Source organism: Amyelois transitella, chromosome 18 (assembly GCF_032362555.1).
Source record: "Amyelois transitella isolate CPQ chromosome 18, ilAmyTran1.1, whole genome shotgun sequence".
NCBI lineage: Eukaryota > Metazoa > Arthropoda > Insecta > Lepidoptera > Pyralidae > Amyelois > Amyelois transitella.
In genome coordinates this window covers 42,501-58,764 of record NC_083521.1, presented here as the reverse complement: position 1 = coordinate 58,764, position 16,264 = coordinate 42,501, and the positions used below count along the sequence as shown (strand labels likewise).

Sequence of the window (16,264 nt, the reverse complement as noted above, 5' to 3'; positions counted from 1 at the left end):
GGGTTCTAATCTTGACTAGCCTGCCTTAGGGGCCTAACGTGTCGGCGTGAAGCGCCCTGGTACATTGCGGTACCTGGTAAAAGAGCTACTGTTCCTACTTCTTCGCGCCCTGTTCCGGTGGGCGCGATGGGGACGGTATCGATAACCTTGCCTCCTGGCGGGCGCAGGGTTATCGGGGGGGCGGTTGGCAACCGTGATGGGGTCGTCCGGATCGTGGAGGACATTCCTCGGGCGTCGGCGGCGCAACGGGGCGTCTGGTCTTGGTGTGTAGTCTGCGGCCTGGACCACCAGAGGGTTGGGGTGGGTGGCAGCTTTTTCAAAATAGCGCTCCGACACGCCTTTGAGAAAGTCTGCTATTGTGGGGAGCTCCAAGTCCCTGTGCAGGTCGCGTGTTCGAAGACCCAGGGGCGAACCCGTGGCTCTCCGCGCGAACCTGTTTTGGATACGTTGGAGTTTTTCGATGTGGGAGGGGGCTGCGTGTGCGAATACGACGCTAGCGTAGGTCAGGACGGGGAACCTAAACGAACGTATCTTGATCAAATTAAGGACGTCCTGGTAAAAGGTCAGGTCAAAAGTACCCGAAACCGCCGAGCTTGTATGAAGAGAGTTATGAATGTGGATGAAGCGAAGGAAGTATGCAGAGATCGTGGCAAGTGGAAAGAGGTAGTCTTTGCCTACCCCTCCGGGAAAGAGGCGTGATTTTATGTATGTATGTACATACATACATACATAAAATCACATTGATATACATATATCAATGCCTGATTAGTTACTGAAAATCCAGACTTTTTGTTTTATCCACAACGAAATTAAAGTTCTCGTGTACGAAAATATATATTTATTTATATTTCCAGAGTACATAAACTTACAAGTTACTTATGACCCAAACATATAACATATTAAAACAATAAAGAATATGTTTATAAAGACAAGAAAATAGTTCACAGTATAAATTTAAATATTATAAAAAACAGGAATTATCAAAAGTCTTACGCTATTGTTGAACAAGTCTAGTGTTATGACCTACGAGATACAAATCCAACGACACCATATTAAAATTAATAATAAATATATATAAACATGCAAATCTCAGATCTTTAGCACCGTACATTTAAGAATATGGAATGATATAGGAATAATGTCATTTTCAACAACAGCCCAAATATCAATTAGGCCTAAGTTCTAGAAATACATTTGTTTATCTTTTTGTAAGAATATCACAATATACAAAAGGGTACAAGGCGAAGAGCGTCACAGCCCAATTCTGACATTGGCGTATTAGCTAATGAATAAATTTAATTTATCAAAGCTTATTGAGATTGCATCTGCTGAGTTATTATTAATCACATATTGAACATATATGTAACATTACTGTACATCGACAAGTGTTTGACCGCAGTACAATAAACGTTTTGCGAGTAAAAAGGAGCATCCTAAAAAACTAAGAAATTTGAAGCCAAATCTAAAAATTAATCGAAAATTGTGACATCTTTAAATTAAGTGGAAAAGGTTTTAAATACTAAAAAACGAATATACCCTAATGAGTACAAGAGATATGAGAGAGAGTAATTTCACAGCGTTCTAATTATGGCACTAGCTGTTTAGTTTGCGAGTATGTGACGTCTGCCGCAGTGTGACTTCTTGACTAGTCGTTGCGAGCGACCTTGCTAAATGTCATATAATAACTATGAATGCGGGTCGCGGTCACGCGGCGGCGGCGGCGGGCAGGGCGGCGAGCAGCTTGGGCAGCAGGCGCGGGTCGTCGGCGCGCACGTACGTGGCCGCGCGCAGGTACTCGGCCAGCTGCGGCGCGGCGGCCAGCGCGGCGGGCGACGGCGCCGCGCGCAGCACCACCAGCGGCGCGGGGCGCGCGGCGGCGGCGCTGGCGGCCAGCGCGGCCTGCAGCTCGGCGCGCGCCCACGCCGAGCGCGCGAACGCCTCCGACACCACCAGCAGCGTGCGCCGCGACACGCGCACCGACTCCGCGATCTGCCGCGGGATGAGCTCGCCCGCCGCCCAGTCGCGGTAGTGCACGCACGCGCGCCGCCCCGCGCGCTCCAGCGCCGGCACCAGCTGCCGCGCGACCCACGCGCCTTCCGCCTCCGCGAACGACACGAACACGTCGTACTTGTACTGCTGGTCGTCCTTCGCCGCCGGCTCCGGCAGACGCACGCCGAGCGCTCGCAACGCCATCTTCAGTCTCGCTCGAGTTCGGGGGCGCCACAGACACGCGAGCAACACGGCGGCTGCTAGGGCCGCCACCGCCACCACCACGAGCGGCGCGATGGTCCCCACCCCCACACCGCACGGCATTCGCTCCACCGGGGTGGAGTCGGAGCACAGCAGATCGTTGAAGTCGAGAACCTGACCCTGAAAATAAATAAAATACTTTGAACCATTTCTCACCCATTCATAATTAAATTTATTGTAAACAATAAGTTAAGATGAACCAAAATATTCTCACAAATAAGAACAAAAATTATATTAACTTCATTTACATAAGTAAATCAAATAATACCTGATTCGTAATCAAGGCATCTACAAGCGCACGATATCCACATCGGCAATCGAGCGGGTTCCCGGACATCCACAGCCGCAGTCCGGCGCGCCGCAGCAGCGCCAGCTCCTCCTCCGTCGCTCGCCCGATGCTGTTATTGCGGAGGTCCAGCTCCGTCAGCGGCGGCGGCAACATGTCTACTCTCGGTAGCGCCGTCAGATTCGTGTTCGCCAACGACAGGTTCGCCACGAGTAGGAAATCCGGCGGCGCGCCGTCCGCGGGCGGGAGCGCGTCGCAGCGAGCCTCGTGCTGCGCGCGCGCGGGCACGAACTGGCACGCGCAGCGCGGCCCGCACGCCGCGCCGCACGCCAGCCGCGCTAGATCCCGCGCCCGCAGCGCGCCGCCGTCGGAGCAGCGCGGCGCCGCGTGCGCGTGCGCGGGGAACCGCGCCAGCGCCGCCGCGAACCAGTACACGCCGCAGTCGCAGCGCAAAGGCGAGTCCAGTTTTATGGTCGTACGAGTGCGGTCCTCCTGTATAGACAGCATATTGTTTCTTTTTAACTCCTTTGTAGTATACAAAAAAAGTAACTTAAAAATACATATAATCACGTCTATAGATAGACAGAGCCTGAATGGCCACGTTCAGCTGTACGGCCTTATGAAGGAATTGAGATTCAAATCGTAACAGGTTGCTAGCCCATCACCTATTAGAGGATTTTCAAATTTATAAGTCTATCCCTTAGTCACCTTTTATGAAATCCATTTGAAAGATATGGAGTGGTTCTATACTAAAGTGCCGGATATCACACGGCATAAAAAGTACCATAAAAGACGAAAAACACCAATAGTTAGTAGAACGCCAGCTGTAAATACAAAACTCACGCTGACAGCGCCGGCGCTGACGTAGTCTTCACTGGAGTAGGAGATGGTGGTGATGTTGTTGCCCAAGAGGTTGATGATGCTGGACTGGTTCCGCACCGGGTGCATGTCTTCATACTAAAAAAAAAGTTTTAATACACATAAAAAAACATTTAGATATCAGTAAACATATTATTGATGCACAATGCACATGGAAGAAAAATCAAATCTTTATATATGTCGCAGAGAAATGAGATTATCAGAGATTTCACGAAATCCCTAGGTATACCACGAAATCACGGAAGATGGTGAATATTCCTATTTAATACATCTTCTTACTAAAAAATTATTAGTGATATGACAAAATACTATTTCAATCTAGTGATATATCATTTCACTCATCTAAATCTAGTGAAATAAAGAATGAAAAAGGTTCGTGCTAAGTCCTTTTAAAAGTACTTACATAATTATTAACCTAACCTAACCTAACCTTTTTTTTTACGTGTGGAAAGACCTTCGTCTACCCGGCCGGGTCCGGGAAGCCGGACGGGTTGTGGGGCTTGAACCCACTAAAACCACACGGTGCCATCGCCTACCGTTTCGTTGCCAGGAGCATGAGCTGCCCTCGCTCATATTCGTGACGCGGCGGCCACTTCCACGGCGGCTTCCTTCCGCTCCCACTTGTGTCCGTTTGGGTAGAGAGAGGGAGAGAGATACATTGGACGATTTTTACTTGGAGGTATCCGTTTTTCTGGCATTTCACTACATTTAATTTAGTGAAACGACATTTCACTGACTATTTTAGTAAGAAGGCGTCGTAATTAAGAATATTCAACATATGCCGTGATTTCGTGATATCCCTAGGGATTTCGCGCAATCTCTGGTTACTTCATTTTCCTGCGACACATATAATCTAAGAAAAATAATCATGGGTACATGGGCTTGCCTCGTAATAATGGTTAGGAAACAATTTTGCACGAATGCGAATGTTTGGAAATAAGCAACCTCTTTATGTTTGCAACTGGCCACTAACAAAAAGAAAGTTTTTCAGACAGAACATAAATAAAAAAGTGACGATCGAGAGATAAGTTGAAGTTCAAATTGTTAACATATAAGTCCCATTTGTATTTAATGTATAATTTAATTCTTTTAACGAAAATATACAGTTTTAAATTAGTTCAGGAAGAATGGTTTTATTTTCATTTTTTTTAATGTACATTTTTCCCGTAACATAAAATTTTAAAGTGCATGAACAGCGAATTTAAAACAGATGTGTGTAGCACGGTGTATCACAACATATACACACGCAGATACGCGCAAGCGGTTTGTTTTGTCTGACGAATTTTCGATCAGGAACCGTGTCCTGACGCGTCTGCCTCTACCGTGAGCTCGCTGATAAAGTTGTCTGCGAGCTGGAGGTCTGCGAGGTACGGCATCAGCATCAGCCAGTCCCGACACAGTTAGAGCTCTCTGCCGCGAGTGGTTACCGTGAGCTCGCTGATAAAGTTGTCTGCGAGCTGGAGGTCTGCGAGGTACGGCATCAGCATCAGCCAGTCCCGGCACAGTTAGAGCTCTCTGCCGCGAGTGGTTACCGTGAGCTCGCTGATAAAGTTGTCTGCGAGCTGGAGGTCTGCGAGGTACGGCATCAGCATCAGCCGGTCCCGACACAGTTAGAGCTCTCTGCCGCGAGTGGTTACCGTGAGCTCGCTGATAAAGTTGTCTGCGAGCTGGAGGTCTGCGAGGTACGGCATCAGCATCAGCCGGTCCCGACACAGTTAGAGCTCTCTGCCGCGAGTGGTTACCGTGAGCTCGCTGATAAAGTTGTCTGCGAGCTGGAGGTCTGCGAGGTACGGCATCAGCATCAGCCGGTCCCGACACAGTTAGAGCTCTCTGCCGCGAGTGGTTACCGTGAGCTCGCTGATAAAGTTGTCTGCGAGCTGGAGGTCTGCGAGGTACGGCATCAGCATCAGCCGGTCCCGACACAGTTAGAGCTCTCTGCCGCGAGTGGTTACCGTGAGCTCGCTGATAAAGTTGTCTGCGAGCTGGAGGTCTGCGAGGTACGGCATCAGCATCAGCCGGTCCCGACACAGTTAGAGCTCTCTGCCGCGAGTGGTTACCGTGAGCTCGCTGATAAAGTTGTCTGCGAGCTGGAGGTCTGCGAGGTACGGCATCAGCATCAGCCGGTCCCGACACAGTTAGAGCTCTCTGCCGCGAGTGGTTACCGTGAGCTCGCTGATAAAGTTGTCTGCGAGCTGGAGGTCTGCGAGGTACGGCATCAGCATCAGCCGGTCCCGACACAGTTAGAGCTCTCTGCCGCGAGTGGTTACCGTGAGCTCGCTGATAAAGTTGTCTGCGAGCTGGAGGTCTGCGAGGTACGGCATCAGCATCAGCCAGTCCCGGCACAGTCGCGAGGTTCCCGTGCTTTGTAGGTACAGCACGCGGAGAGACGTCAACTCCTGCAGCCATGAATTCTCTGGTAGGAGGAATGAATGGCAATTAATTCTAAGAATACATTATTTTATTTTTGCATTATCATCTGATAAAAAATATTTATATACGCTCATTGAGTTCATTTAAGAGTACTGGTCGCCTGCAAACGGAGTGTGGAACTTACGCGGAGTGCGCACAAGACCGGAGTGGTGGTCGGGGCAGGCGTCGCCGAGCGGGTTGTGCGACAGCCGCAGCTGCAGCAGCGCGGGCGCCGCGGGGAACCGCCACGTCGGTGTCGTCAGCGAGTTGTAAGATAAGTCCAGGACTTCCAGCTTTTCCAGATGTTTAAAAAATAATGCACTGAAACACAAATACATACATAAATATACATGTTTAAAGAACATAACTTACTCGTACAAAGATATGCTTTCAATGGTTGGTGATATTTATGCAAAGAAGCACCTTTTGTTTACCTGGGGATTGTTGTCAATTTATTATGAGAGAGATTGAGCGTCGTCAAGTTGGTGTTCGTGGCGAGCAAGTCGACAGGCAGCCGCTGCGAGGTGAGGCCGGCGTTGCGGATCGAGAGTTGCTCCAGCGCGAGGTTGTGTCGCACGAGGTCGGCCGGCAGAACCGCCAGCCGCACGAACCGCAGCTCCAGCTCCCGCAGCCGCGCGCAGCCCGCCAGCCAGCCTGCGGGCAGCCGCGGCGCGGCGTTCAGCACCGACACCGACTCCAGCCCCTCGCAGCTTGCCAGCGGCACCGGGTTAGTAGCCGTCCAGCCGTACAGCCACAGCCGCAGCAGCGCGGGCAGCGGCGGCAGCTCGGCCAGCGGTGCCGTCACGCTCAGCGTGCGCAGCCCGCTCGCCGCAGCCAGCGCGCTCACGTCACTCAGCAGCGGCTCTGTGAGATACAGCGCCGTGAGGTTCAGCAGCGCGTTCGCCGGCAGCCGCCGCAGCATCGCGTTTGTCGCCGTCCATTTACTAAGCCCACGCGGCGGTTGTGAGTACCGCACGCCGCTCGTCCACAGCTCGCTGAGCCCGGTGCCCTCGAGCGCGGGGAAGAAGTCGGGTTCGAGCACGGTGGTGTTGCAGGCCCCGGCGGACAGCATGAAGGCGCGCAGGCGCAGAGCGGCGAGGTGCGCGGCGCGGAGGGGCTCGCAGACGCGCTCGAGCGCCAGCTTGCCGGCGACGCTGGCGTTGAGCGCGCGGAGCAAGTCAGACACCGACGCGTTCCCCAATGTGCAGCCCTGAATCCACACGTTATCGAAATCCTGGCGCTCTCTAAAATACGGCAACGCTTCAATGTCCATTGGTCCCATATTAATGAGACATTCTAATGTCACTGTGTGGATGTTCCAGTCTATAGACAATTTTGTTCCTGAAAAAAAAGTAAAGCTATTACATAAAGTTCTCTGTCAGCCCCAATGGTTGACTAGCAGATAATGCTTCTAAAGCATTAAGTCCGCCAATTGTGCTATACATTTGCGTTTTGTACAATAAAGTTGGCAGACACAGACCAACATGATTCCTATTATATTTTTTTTGTCGGCAAGCACAAAGCCTCGGATAATTTGTAGAGCTAATATGATAAAAAAGCTAGAAAGACCTGATAGAAAATTAAAGTATAATAATTTTTAAACTTGATGAGTCTAAATAAATGATGATAATTAAAAAAGATTTTTAAAATACGAATAATTATAACTGTTCAGTGTAACCTCATTGTTACATTATAAATGTGAACAATTTATATGACACTGATGTTTGAAAATATATTGATTTTAAGTTATTCAAAAATGTAGTTCATGAGATAGTTATTACGATCAATTAATAAAGTAATGTGAGTTGATTAAAAATATCCAAGTTTTATTTAGTGCATTAACAATAACAATGTGGCATGTTTATCTGATGCGGCGCAATGTAACAAAAGTAATGTATTCAATATTCACATTCACACATTAACAACATTTTAGCCTAAAATGTTTAGTGCTAACTGGTGCTCTAACAGCGAAGGACAACATTGTCAGAAAATGTGGACATTCAGGGTACTGGATGTTTAACCATGTGATCAATCGGCGAAGGCACAGTACAGGCTCATATCTATTTATTTATTTGGAAGACCAACAACCGTTTACAAAAAATAACGTCACATATGTAAAACAAATGGTCAATTATAGGTCCTCACAGATACAAAACACTAATACAATAAAAAAAAGGAACATCAATCTCTAAACAATCAACAATAACAATTTATGAGTTAACGTCTAGTTACTAAATTTAAAAGAACTTAATTCTATCAACAGTTAAATATATATATATTATTGTGATATCATCTCCCGTCAGCCATCAACCACATCGTTTGGAAAGAAGAATTGTATATGAGTCTGCCTCAATTTAGGAATGCTACAATCAAAGATATTGATATCAGCGTCTACTGAAATTCGATTGTACAGATGAGCGGTTCTCCATAAATAAGAATTTTGTCTATAATTAGTGTTGACGAAGGGGGTATAAAACAATGGATTACTACGCATAGTTCTAGGTGGGACTTTAAAGCCTATTTTTGCAAGAATATCAGGACAATCAACAATACTATTGATTATTTTGGAAAAAATATTAAATCTGCCACATTCCTTCTACTGACTAGAGGAACGAGATGTTGCTTCGCACACAACTCGTCATATTGATCAGAACTATAAGAAATATGTAACTGAAAACATAAATAACGTAAAAATCATTTTTGAATTGCCTCAATTCTGGAAATATAAATATCATAAATTGGGTTCCAAATCTGACAAGCGTACTCCAGATGGATCCTTACATAAGTAAAGTATAAAATTTTTAAGGTTTTGGCTTTTTTTAAACTTTTGGAATTGCGCATCACATATCCTAAGGATTTGGAGGCTTTATTAATTATATTGGCAATGTGAGTATCAAATAATAATTTGGAGTCATGAAATACGCCTAAATCACGAATGCCAGACTGTTTTTTCAATTCGGTACCTTTAAGAAAACATTGTGAATTTACTGGTTTACGTTTTCAAGTGAAAGTGGCAAACGCACATTTATCAGCGTTTAAATCCAACTTATTACGTAGACAATAGTCAGATAACCGATCTAAGTCCTGTTGAAGTAGCTCAACGTCAACACCGGAAGAAATAGAACGAAAAACTTTCATGTCATCTGCATAACACAAAAGTTGTGATGAATTAAAACTGCTAGTAATGTCATTGACAAAGACAGTAAAAAGCAAAGGACCAAGCAGCGAACCCTGAGGAACGCCGCTTGGGACAGGAATCCAACTAGAAATATAGTTACTAACCACCACAGCTTGTGATCTATTCTCCAGGTATGAGATAAACCACCTGAGAAGGTCACCACGGATGCCTGAAGCAAACAACTTTCTAATAAGCAAATTATGACTTATTTTATAAAAAGCTTTGCTATAATCGGTATAAATGACGTCAACTTGAGATCCATTAACCATAGATTCGGTAATGAAGTCATTAAGCAGGATTAGGTTAGACATAGTTGAGCATCCTCTCAGAAATCCATGTTGTTCAATACTTATTGACTCCTTGAGAACAGAATATTATACGTTTATAAGTTAGCCTTTCCAACAATTTAACTATAATACATAGTTTAGAGATTGGTCTAAAATTCTTAACATCAGTCTTAGAGCCTTTTTTTGGAACTGGTGTAATATAGGCCAATTTCCAAATTACCGGAACACAATGCTCTCTAAATGACTTATTGAATAGAATTGAGATAGGTATAGCAATCGCACCAGCACAGCCAATAAGAAACCGAGCCGGCAATTTATCGGACCCGGCCGATTTAGACACATCAAGCTGAGTGTCTAAATCGGCCGGGCCAATATCAAGGGTGGTTTGTAATCATATAAAATTAAGGTACTTATAAGCACATTTAGGTTGTTTTGTTAGCGCACTGGCAGCTTATAAAAAGTTAATTTTTAAGTGATGAGAGTCATTGGTTTTTTTTTTCACATTGCCTGCACAAAAGTTAACACAAGTAGAAATTCATGTTTTTATTTAATTATTTTTTTTGTTTTACAATATATTATTTATAAATATTAGTGAGTGATTAATTAACCAACCAGTATTATTTATATATGCAAAGCAAAAGGTTAAAATCAGTAATATTCTGATGGTTGGAATGAGCTGATAAGAGGTTATTTTAGAAAACATTTCAACTTAAACTGTCATACAAATCTTAACTTCCTACCTTGTTGATATACAAATACATTTTCAAGCCAACAGGTCATATAAATGTAACTATGGGGTTCTGCTTGTCTGAAAAGGCAAGGACACCTTTTATCATGATAAATAGGTACAAATTTTTATTTCTACTTATAACAATAGCCCTTAATTTCATTATAATATAGTTGTACGCCATTTTAGAAAAAAGCTTCAAATTCCAGGATTCCGGAACTTGATTGCTTAATATCAGAACTCAATTCCGGAATTGAAAAATGATCAGATATTCAAGCCCTAATAGAGGGACACTAACAATAAATAATAGAAAGCAAAAATATTTTTTTGAATTTTTTGTCTGTATGTATGATCACGCTTATCTCTGAAAGCACTGAACCGATTTAATTACAACCTTCACCAATTGTAGATTCAACTGGAAATTTACACAGACAAAGTCGCAAGCAACAGCTAGTTTCCTAATAAAACTTAATGAATACACATTCATCAATAGCTGTAATCATTATGTTTTCATACATCAACTGCAGAGAAACAAGACAACCTTGTAATACAAACTAAAAGCTAAGGCGAGTCAAAGTTTATCTGCAGGAGAGGCAAGTAGGTACACACACATGAATATTTTACTGAGAAAAAAATCATTAGCATTACATATTTTTCCTGTTTACATCACACACATATTGTTTTGCACAATATTAGTTAATCACTACTGTTAGAATAAGGAAAATACTCAAATAAACTTAATATTGATCATGAAGGAGTTTCTCTAAATAGTGTCTACTTGTCTAATTGTGACCGCTTGTACATAATCCTCTAAAATAGTAATCAATAAATCGTAAAATGAGTTTTACCGTTAATTAAGAAAAATCGCTTAGAATTGTCAGGTTTCTGGTATTCTGAACATCCACTGTTCTCCAAGTCGGAGTCGCAAGCGGGGCCGGGGTCGGGGCTTGGTGCGTGTTGCGCAGCACATACAAACACAATGCTGATCACTATGCTCCATGACTTTAACATTTTACGTAACTTAGATCCTAGTATCTGAACACCATCACTGAGCAATAATTGTGGTACTTTCACTATAGATCACACTGTAGATCGAATATTTTATCAACAACAAATACTACTTATATATATGGTCTAAAACAACTATGTAGAAAACGTGTAATAATGGGAAAACCTAGGAAAATCTGAGTACTAAAACAAAGTACAGGAGAACGGGAAAAACCTAAATTAAACTACATCCATAAAGTCAGTCACTACATTAATCAACAAAACAAAACATCACACACGCAGGCACACATATTTTTGACGTTTGACGTTGACAATTCGATGGCTCCCAAGTTTATTATCGTATGTCTTAAAATCAATGAAGAACTATCTATCATTATGAAATGCCGAAATTGTTCAACTTGATCATAATAACAATGATATTTCTGTCTCTTTCTCACAGCAGTGGTTTTACGGGAGAAAAACATTTACACTCTTTTAACAGAACCCTTTTCATTGACTTCGATGTACTTTTGCAGCCACTGACGCCATCGAACATTCCCGCTTTGTTTACATCTTACCTTTCACCGGTAAGTGGTTAATATTTCGTTACATTATTGTCTATCATAAAGTTTAGTTAATAAAATGTGTTTTAAACCTTTTACTTTTAATATTTTTAGTAACTAAGAATAGAAACTTGTAATATTCTCAATATTTTTTTGAAATTTGAATTTGAATTTTTAAAGTTTTCATATAAAAAGTGTGCTAAAGGTCATTAACCGCCAGATGAGCAAGGGGGGGAAAGTAAGAAGGGATGAAAGGGGTGAATTTAGGACATCTATTTTATTTTATAAACATATTTAATGCATTCAATAATTTCTAAAAATGGGTCTTTCTTGCACTTAAAAGTTTTCCTCCTCCTCTGGAACTCCACAAGTAAGTCTGCGAAATCTTTACAATTACTGCTGCGGAAAAATTTTTTGGCCACTCTCCACTGCGACTCAATTCGTTGAGTGTGGACGCCATGCAATAAATGGATTGTCGGGGTCTGAATGGTTTACTTTTTTATGAATATAACTCGGGTATTTAACTACATGCACACCAAATTTCATCACAAATGATCCAGCGGTTTACATATAATCTTTATCAAAGGGTATTATAATTAATTATATTTGATTTCCAAACACTTTTTATCACAATGACAAAGGTGATAGATAAAATATTTTTCTATCACCTATTCTATTATCTTACTTAGCCAAGATAGTTAGGATTCTCAATGTTGAACCAATGTAAAGCCTTCCTCGATAAATGGTCTACTCAATCAGTGTAATTTGCCCTGCATATATAAAAAAATGGTCTATTCAACACAAAATGAATTTTTCTTTTCGAACCAGTAGTTCCTGAGATTATCTCGTTCTAACAAACAAACAAACAAACTCTTCAGCTTTATAATATTAGTATAAATAATCCTGTAAAAATCCAAGTCTCGCTGCTCAGTCTTTCTACCGTAAAAAGTTGTGTGATCCATGTAATACCAAGTCAGTTAATCTATTTAGTCTCTATTTAAAGGACCTTCTGCCTTAAGTTATTACATAAGTTATTATCATCCCAATTTAAAAAAAATACGTTTTAAACAAATAAATTGACTTGGATTTTGCATGATTTTTATGTTATTTCATCATTATTAGTATCGCATCATTATTAGTATGTATCACACTACACAGCTTCTTGAGCTTCAGCTACAGTTTTTCGCAAAGCCACTCCTTCTCTATGGGTTTTTCTAGGAGATTTTGATGTTACAATTTTTGACAAGTCTGCAGACCCTGTACCCCCTCCCGTTATGCTTCATATAGTAGGTAGGTAGCTATCTACACCTATTATTTTCTATTATACAGTAATAATGATTCATTTCAAATGAAACCTTGTAATCCTATACATTTGTATAGGATTAGAAGGTTTATCCTATACAGTTATAATAATCATAATAATATAACATACAATCATAAAAATAATATAGCTTGAACCAATGTTTTATGAAAATATGACACCATTTCCACCCGTTATCAATGGAAGAATAAATATAGTGCAATTCATAGAAGCAGCATCAGATTTAGTGGCATTAGTTGACCGTATTGGAAAAGTATTCGCGCCCGTGAAATATGATATGCAAGGAAACATTGATAAAATAAAGAAATGTTACAAATTTGATGACACATCTTGTTTACTAGAGTTGATGCTTGAAGAAGTAAGAAATGGAAAACATACAGCAGCTGAAGGGATACTTTGGTTGAATAGGGCATTATATTATTTTGAACTAGTACTACAAGAAGTTGTAAGACATTTGAAATCAAATAACTATGATGTCAACATGGACAAAATATTTAATATAGCTTATGAAGGATCTCTCAAGAAGTACCATAACTGGATTACGCAACAAATATTTGCTGTCATTTGTAAGATGTCTCCTACACTTCCACAACTGATGAAATCATTAGATGTTGGTGATGATATTAAACCATTTGAAACTAAAATAAATAATTTTATAGTAACTATTCATTTGGTCAGATGTAAAATTGATGATTTTTTTAAGGATAATGACATATTTACTAAACCCAAATAACAGTAATAATTCATATTAATTAAAATTAAACAATGATGTAAGTTCTAACTACTGACTAACTAACTGCCAATCTAAGGTCTGCCGCGCCGATGGATGCATGGCTAGGGGCGAGCCTAGTCTCGAGCGTGCCACTTCCGCCATGGGGTTGGGCGACCCCCAGGTAATGGCTAGCCTTACCCTGGCATGCGGGGCTCTGCTGGGGCGGACAAAATTGTTTCCCTTGCGTCTCGTGGGAATCGCATAGATGCAAATTTTTTGAAAGAGCACCTAAATGGCGGCGATGTTGTCCGCACCCCATCACGTCTCGTTCCCGGCGGGAGCGGTATGCGGTCTGCTGAAAGCCGCTTTGCGACGATGAATGTAAGAGGAGGAATGAAGGATAAAATTGAGGAAGTATGTCAGATGATGGATGAAAGACGGTTGGATGTGTTGTGCGTGAATGAAACGAAGCGGAAAGGATGCGACGCGACGCAGCACGGCCCTTACACGGCGTATTGGTCTGGAATTTCCAGTACCAGCTGAGGCTGTCAAGGGGTCGGTCTAATCCTTTCTGCACGAATGGCTGAGTGTGTGAATGAGTATGAGTGTGTCAGCCGTCGTCTTCTATGGATTAGGCTGAAAGTTGGAATCACTCGGATCTTCGTTTTAGGTGTTTATGCACCGTGGGATGTGGGTTCGAGGGGTACAACATCAGCAAAAAGCGAAAACGAGGAGTTCTGGAATAGTGTAAGAGAAGTATTGAAAGTTACCAAGCCAAATGAGAAGATTATTATGTTAGGTGATTTTAATGGATGGGTGGGTGTAAAGCGTGATGGATATGAAAAGGTGCTTGGTGCGTTTGGTGACGAAAAGGTGAATGATAATGGAAGAAGTGTATTAGAAATTTGTCTAGAGTGGGATCTTTTTGTGTCGAACTCAATGTTTCAACATAAAGAGATCCACACCTATACAAGAGTGGAAGGTATTTTAAAAAGTATGATAGACTTTGTGATTGTGGATGAAAGATTGAAGAACAAAGTGCTGGATACCCGTGCATATCGCGGTGCTGGCATTGACTCGGACCATTTACTGGTGATATCCCGGATAAGGGGTATCTTCAATCGCTGGCGGCACAGGGTAAGGGAGCAAACCAGCGCTTTGGAAAGAGTGAAAGTAGAAAATTTGCAAGATATGGATGTAGGTAAGAAGTATATTAATAGACTGAAGGATGAAATTGAAGATTTAGATGAGAGGAGCAATATTGAAGATGGATGGAAGGAATTTAAAGAAAGAATTGTGAAAGTAGCGGTTGAAGTGTGTGGTGTAAGTAGAAGAAGGAAAAGGAAAAATCACAAAAATGCGTGGATGAGTAAAGATGTGCAAGAACTTGTGCGATTAAAGAAAAAAGCATGGCTGGATTTGTTAGCAGCAAAAGCTAACTTAAGAATGCAAGAGGTTATAGATGAGGATGTGAATGAAGCACGTAAGGAATATAAAAAAAATGAAAGAGTTGGTTAAGAAAGCTGTGATTAGAAAGAAAGAAGAGTATAAAGATTATTTTGATAAAAGGCTATCAGAAGACTTTCAGTCAAATCTGAAAGTATTCTGGAAATCCGTAAGGTCAGCCCGAGGAAAAACTATAACCAGAGAGCTGACTAGGATCAGATGCCAGGATGGTAGCGTTGTGAAAGGAGAAGAATGTGTGCTAAAGATATGGAAGGACTATTTTGAGAGTTTATTTGAAAAAAAGGAAGAAAATAAGAAAGAGTTCTGCTATAGCGAAGAAAAAGAGAATGAGATGGAAGGCGAAATTGAAATGTTTGAAATTGTGGAAGCACTTAAGAGTATGAAAGCGGGTAAGGCTGCCGGGTATGATAGAGTGTCGGTCGAGATGCTTAAAGCAGGAAAAGGCGTCGTAGCTAGACAGTTGTACTGCCTTTTCAATTTGTGTTGGAGAAGCGGCCGAGTACCAAAAGATTGGTGTAAGGCTGTTATTGTGCCACTTTACAAAGGAAAAGGGTCACAACTGGACTGCAAAAATTATCGTGGTATAAGCCTGCTTAGCGTCGTCGGCAAATTGTATGCTAAGGTATTGATTAATAGAGTCAGGAATGAAACTGATGACAAAATATGGGATGCTCAAGCGGGATTTCGAAAGGGAATGGGATGTACTGATCAGGTCTTTTCTTTGCGGTGCATAGCCGAAAAGTTTTTGGCCAAGAGTCAAAAAGTCTATTGCACATTCGTGGATTTGGAAAAGGCCTATGACAGAGTTGAGAGGAATGAATTGTGGTCAGCACTTTCTATGCATGGGGTGAGCAGTCTCTTGATACGAGCACTGAAATCCTTATATGAGGATTCGAGTGCTTGTGTCAGGATAAACGGAGCGCACACTGAGTGGTTTAAGATTGAGAAAGGTGTTAGGCAGGGATGTGTTGCGTCACCGTGGCTGTTCAACCTATTTATGGATAGTTGTTTGACAAATTTGAAAGAGTCTGAAAGTGGATTAAGGATGAATGAATTACTCGTCAAATGTCTGCTCTATGCCGACGATCAGGTTATACTGGCGTCATCAGCGGAGGAGTTACAGGAGATGGTAAACTGTATGCATGAAGCTTTAAAAGAGAAAGGAATGAAAGTGAACGTAAGTAAAACTAAAACAGTG

The 16,264-nt window shown here is 42.3% G+C and overlaps 2 protein-coding genes across 2 annotated transcripts; one reads left to right on the top strand and one right to left on the bottom strand.

Moving 5' to 3' along the window:
* Nucleotides 1–823: 823 nt before the first annotated feature.
* Nucleotides 824–11,291, bottom strand: LOC106141033 (protein toll). Its single transcript, XM_060949171.1, has 7 exons — nt 10,865–11,291; nt 6,259–7,165; nt 5,970–6,145; nt 5,683–5,828; nt 3,380–3,493; nt 2,519–3,028; nt 824–2,370 (listed from the first exon to the last, which is right to left on the bottom strand). The coding sequence occupies exons 1-7, from the start codon at nt 11,025–11,027 to the stop codon at nt 1,705–1,707; spliced, it is 2,682 nt and encodes an 893-aa protein (XP_060805154.1). The 5' UTR covers nt 11,028–11,291; the 3' UTR covers nt 824–1,704.
* A 1,725-nt stretch (nt 11,292–13,016) lies between these two features.
* On the top strand, nt 13,017–13,670 carry LOC106141035 (glycolipid transfer protein-like). Its single transcript, XM_013342688.2, has one exon. It carries the CDS (start codon nt 13,027–13,029, stop codon nt 13,618–13,620), a length of 594 nt encoding a protein of 197 aa, XP_013198142.1. The 5' UTR covers nt 13,017–13,026; the 3' UTR covers nt 13,621–13,670.
* Nucleotides 13,671–16,264: the final 2,594 nt, after the last annotated feature.

Coding starts and splice junctions, on each gene's coding strand:
- LOC106141033 (XM_060949171.1), bottom strand. CDS start 11,027: ATGTTAAAGTCATGGAGCATAGTGATCAGCATTGTGTTTGTATGTGCT. Junction 3,029..3,379: donor TCAGCGCCGGCGCTGTCAGC/GTGAGTTTTGTA, acceptor CTGTCTATACAG/GAGGACCGCACTCGTACGAC. Junction 2,371..2,518: donor ATGCCTTGATTACGAATCAG/GTATTATTTGAT, acceptor ATTTATTTTCAG/GGTCAGGTTCTCGACTTCAA.
- LOC106141035 (XM_013342688.2), top strand. CDS start 13,027: ATGTTTTATGAAAATATGACACCATTTCCACCCGTTATCAATGGAAGA.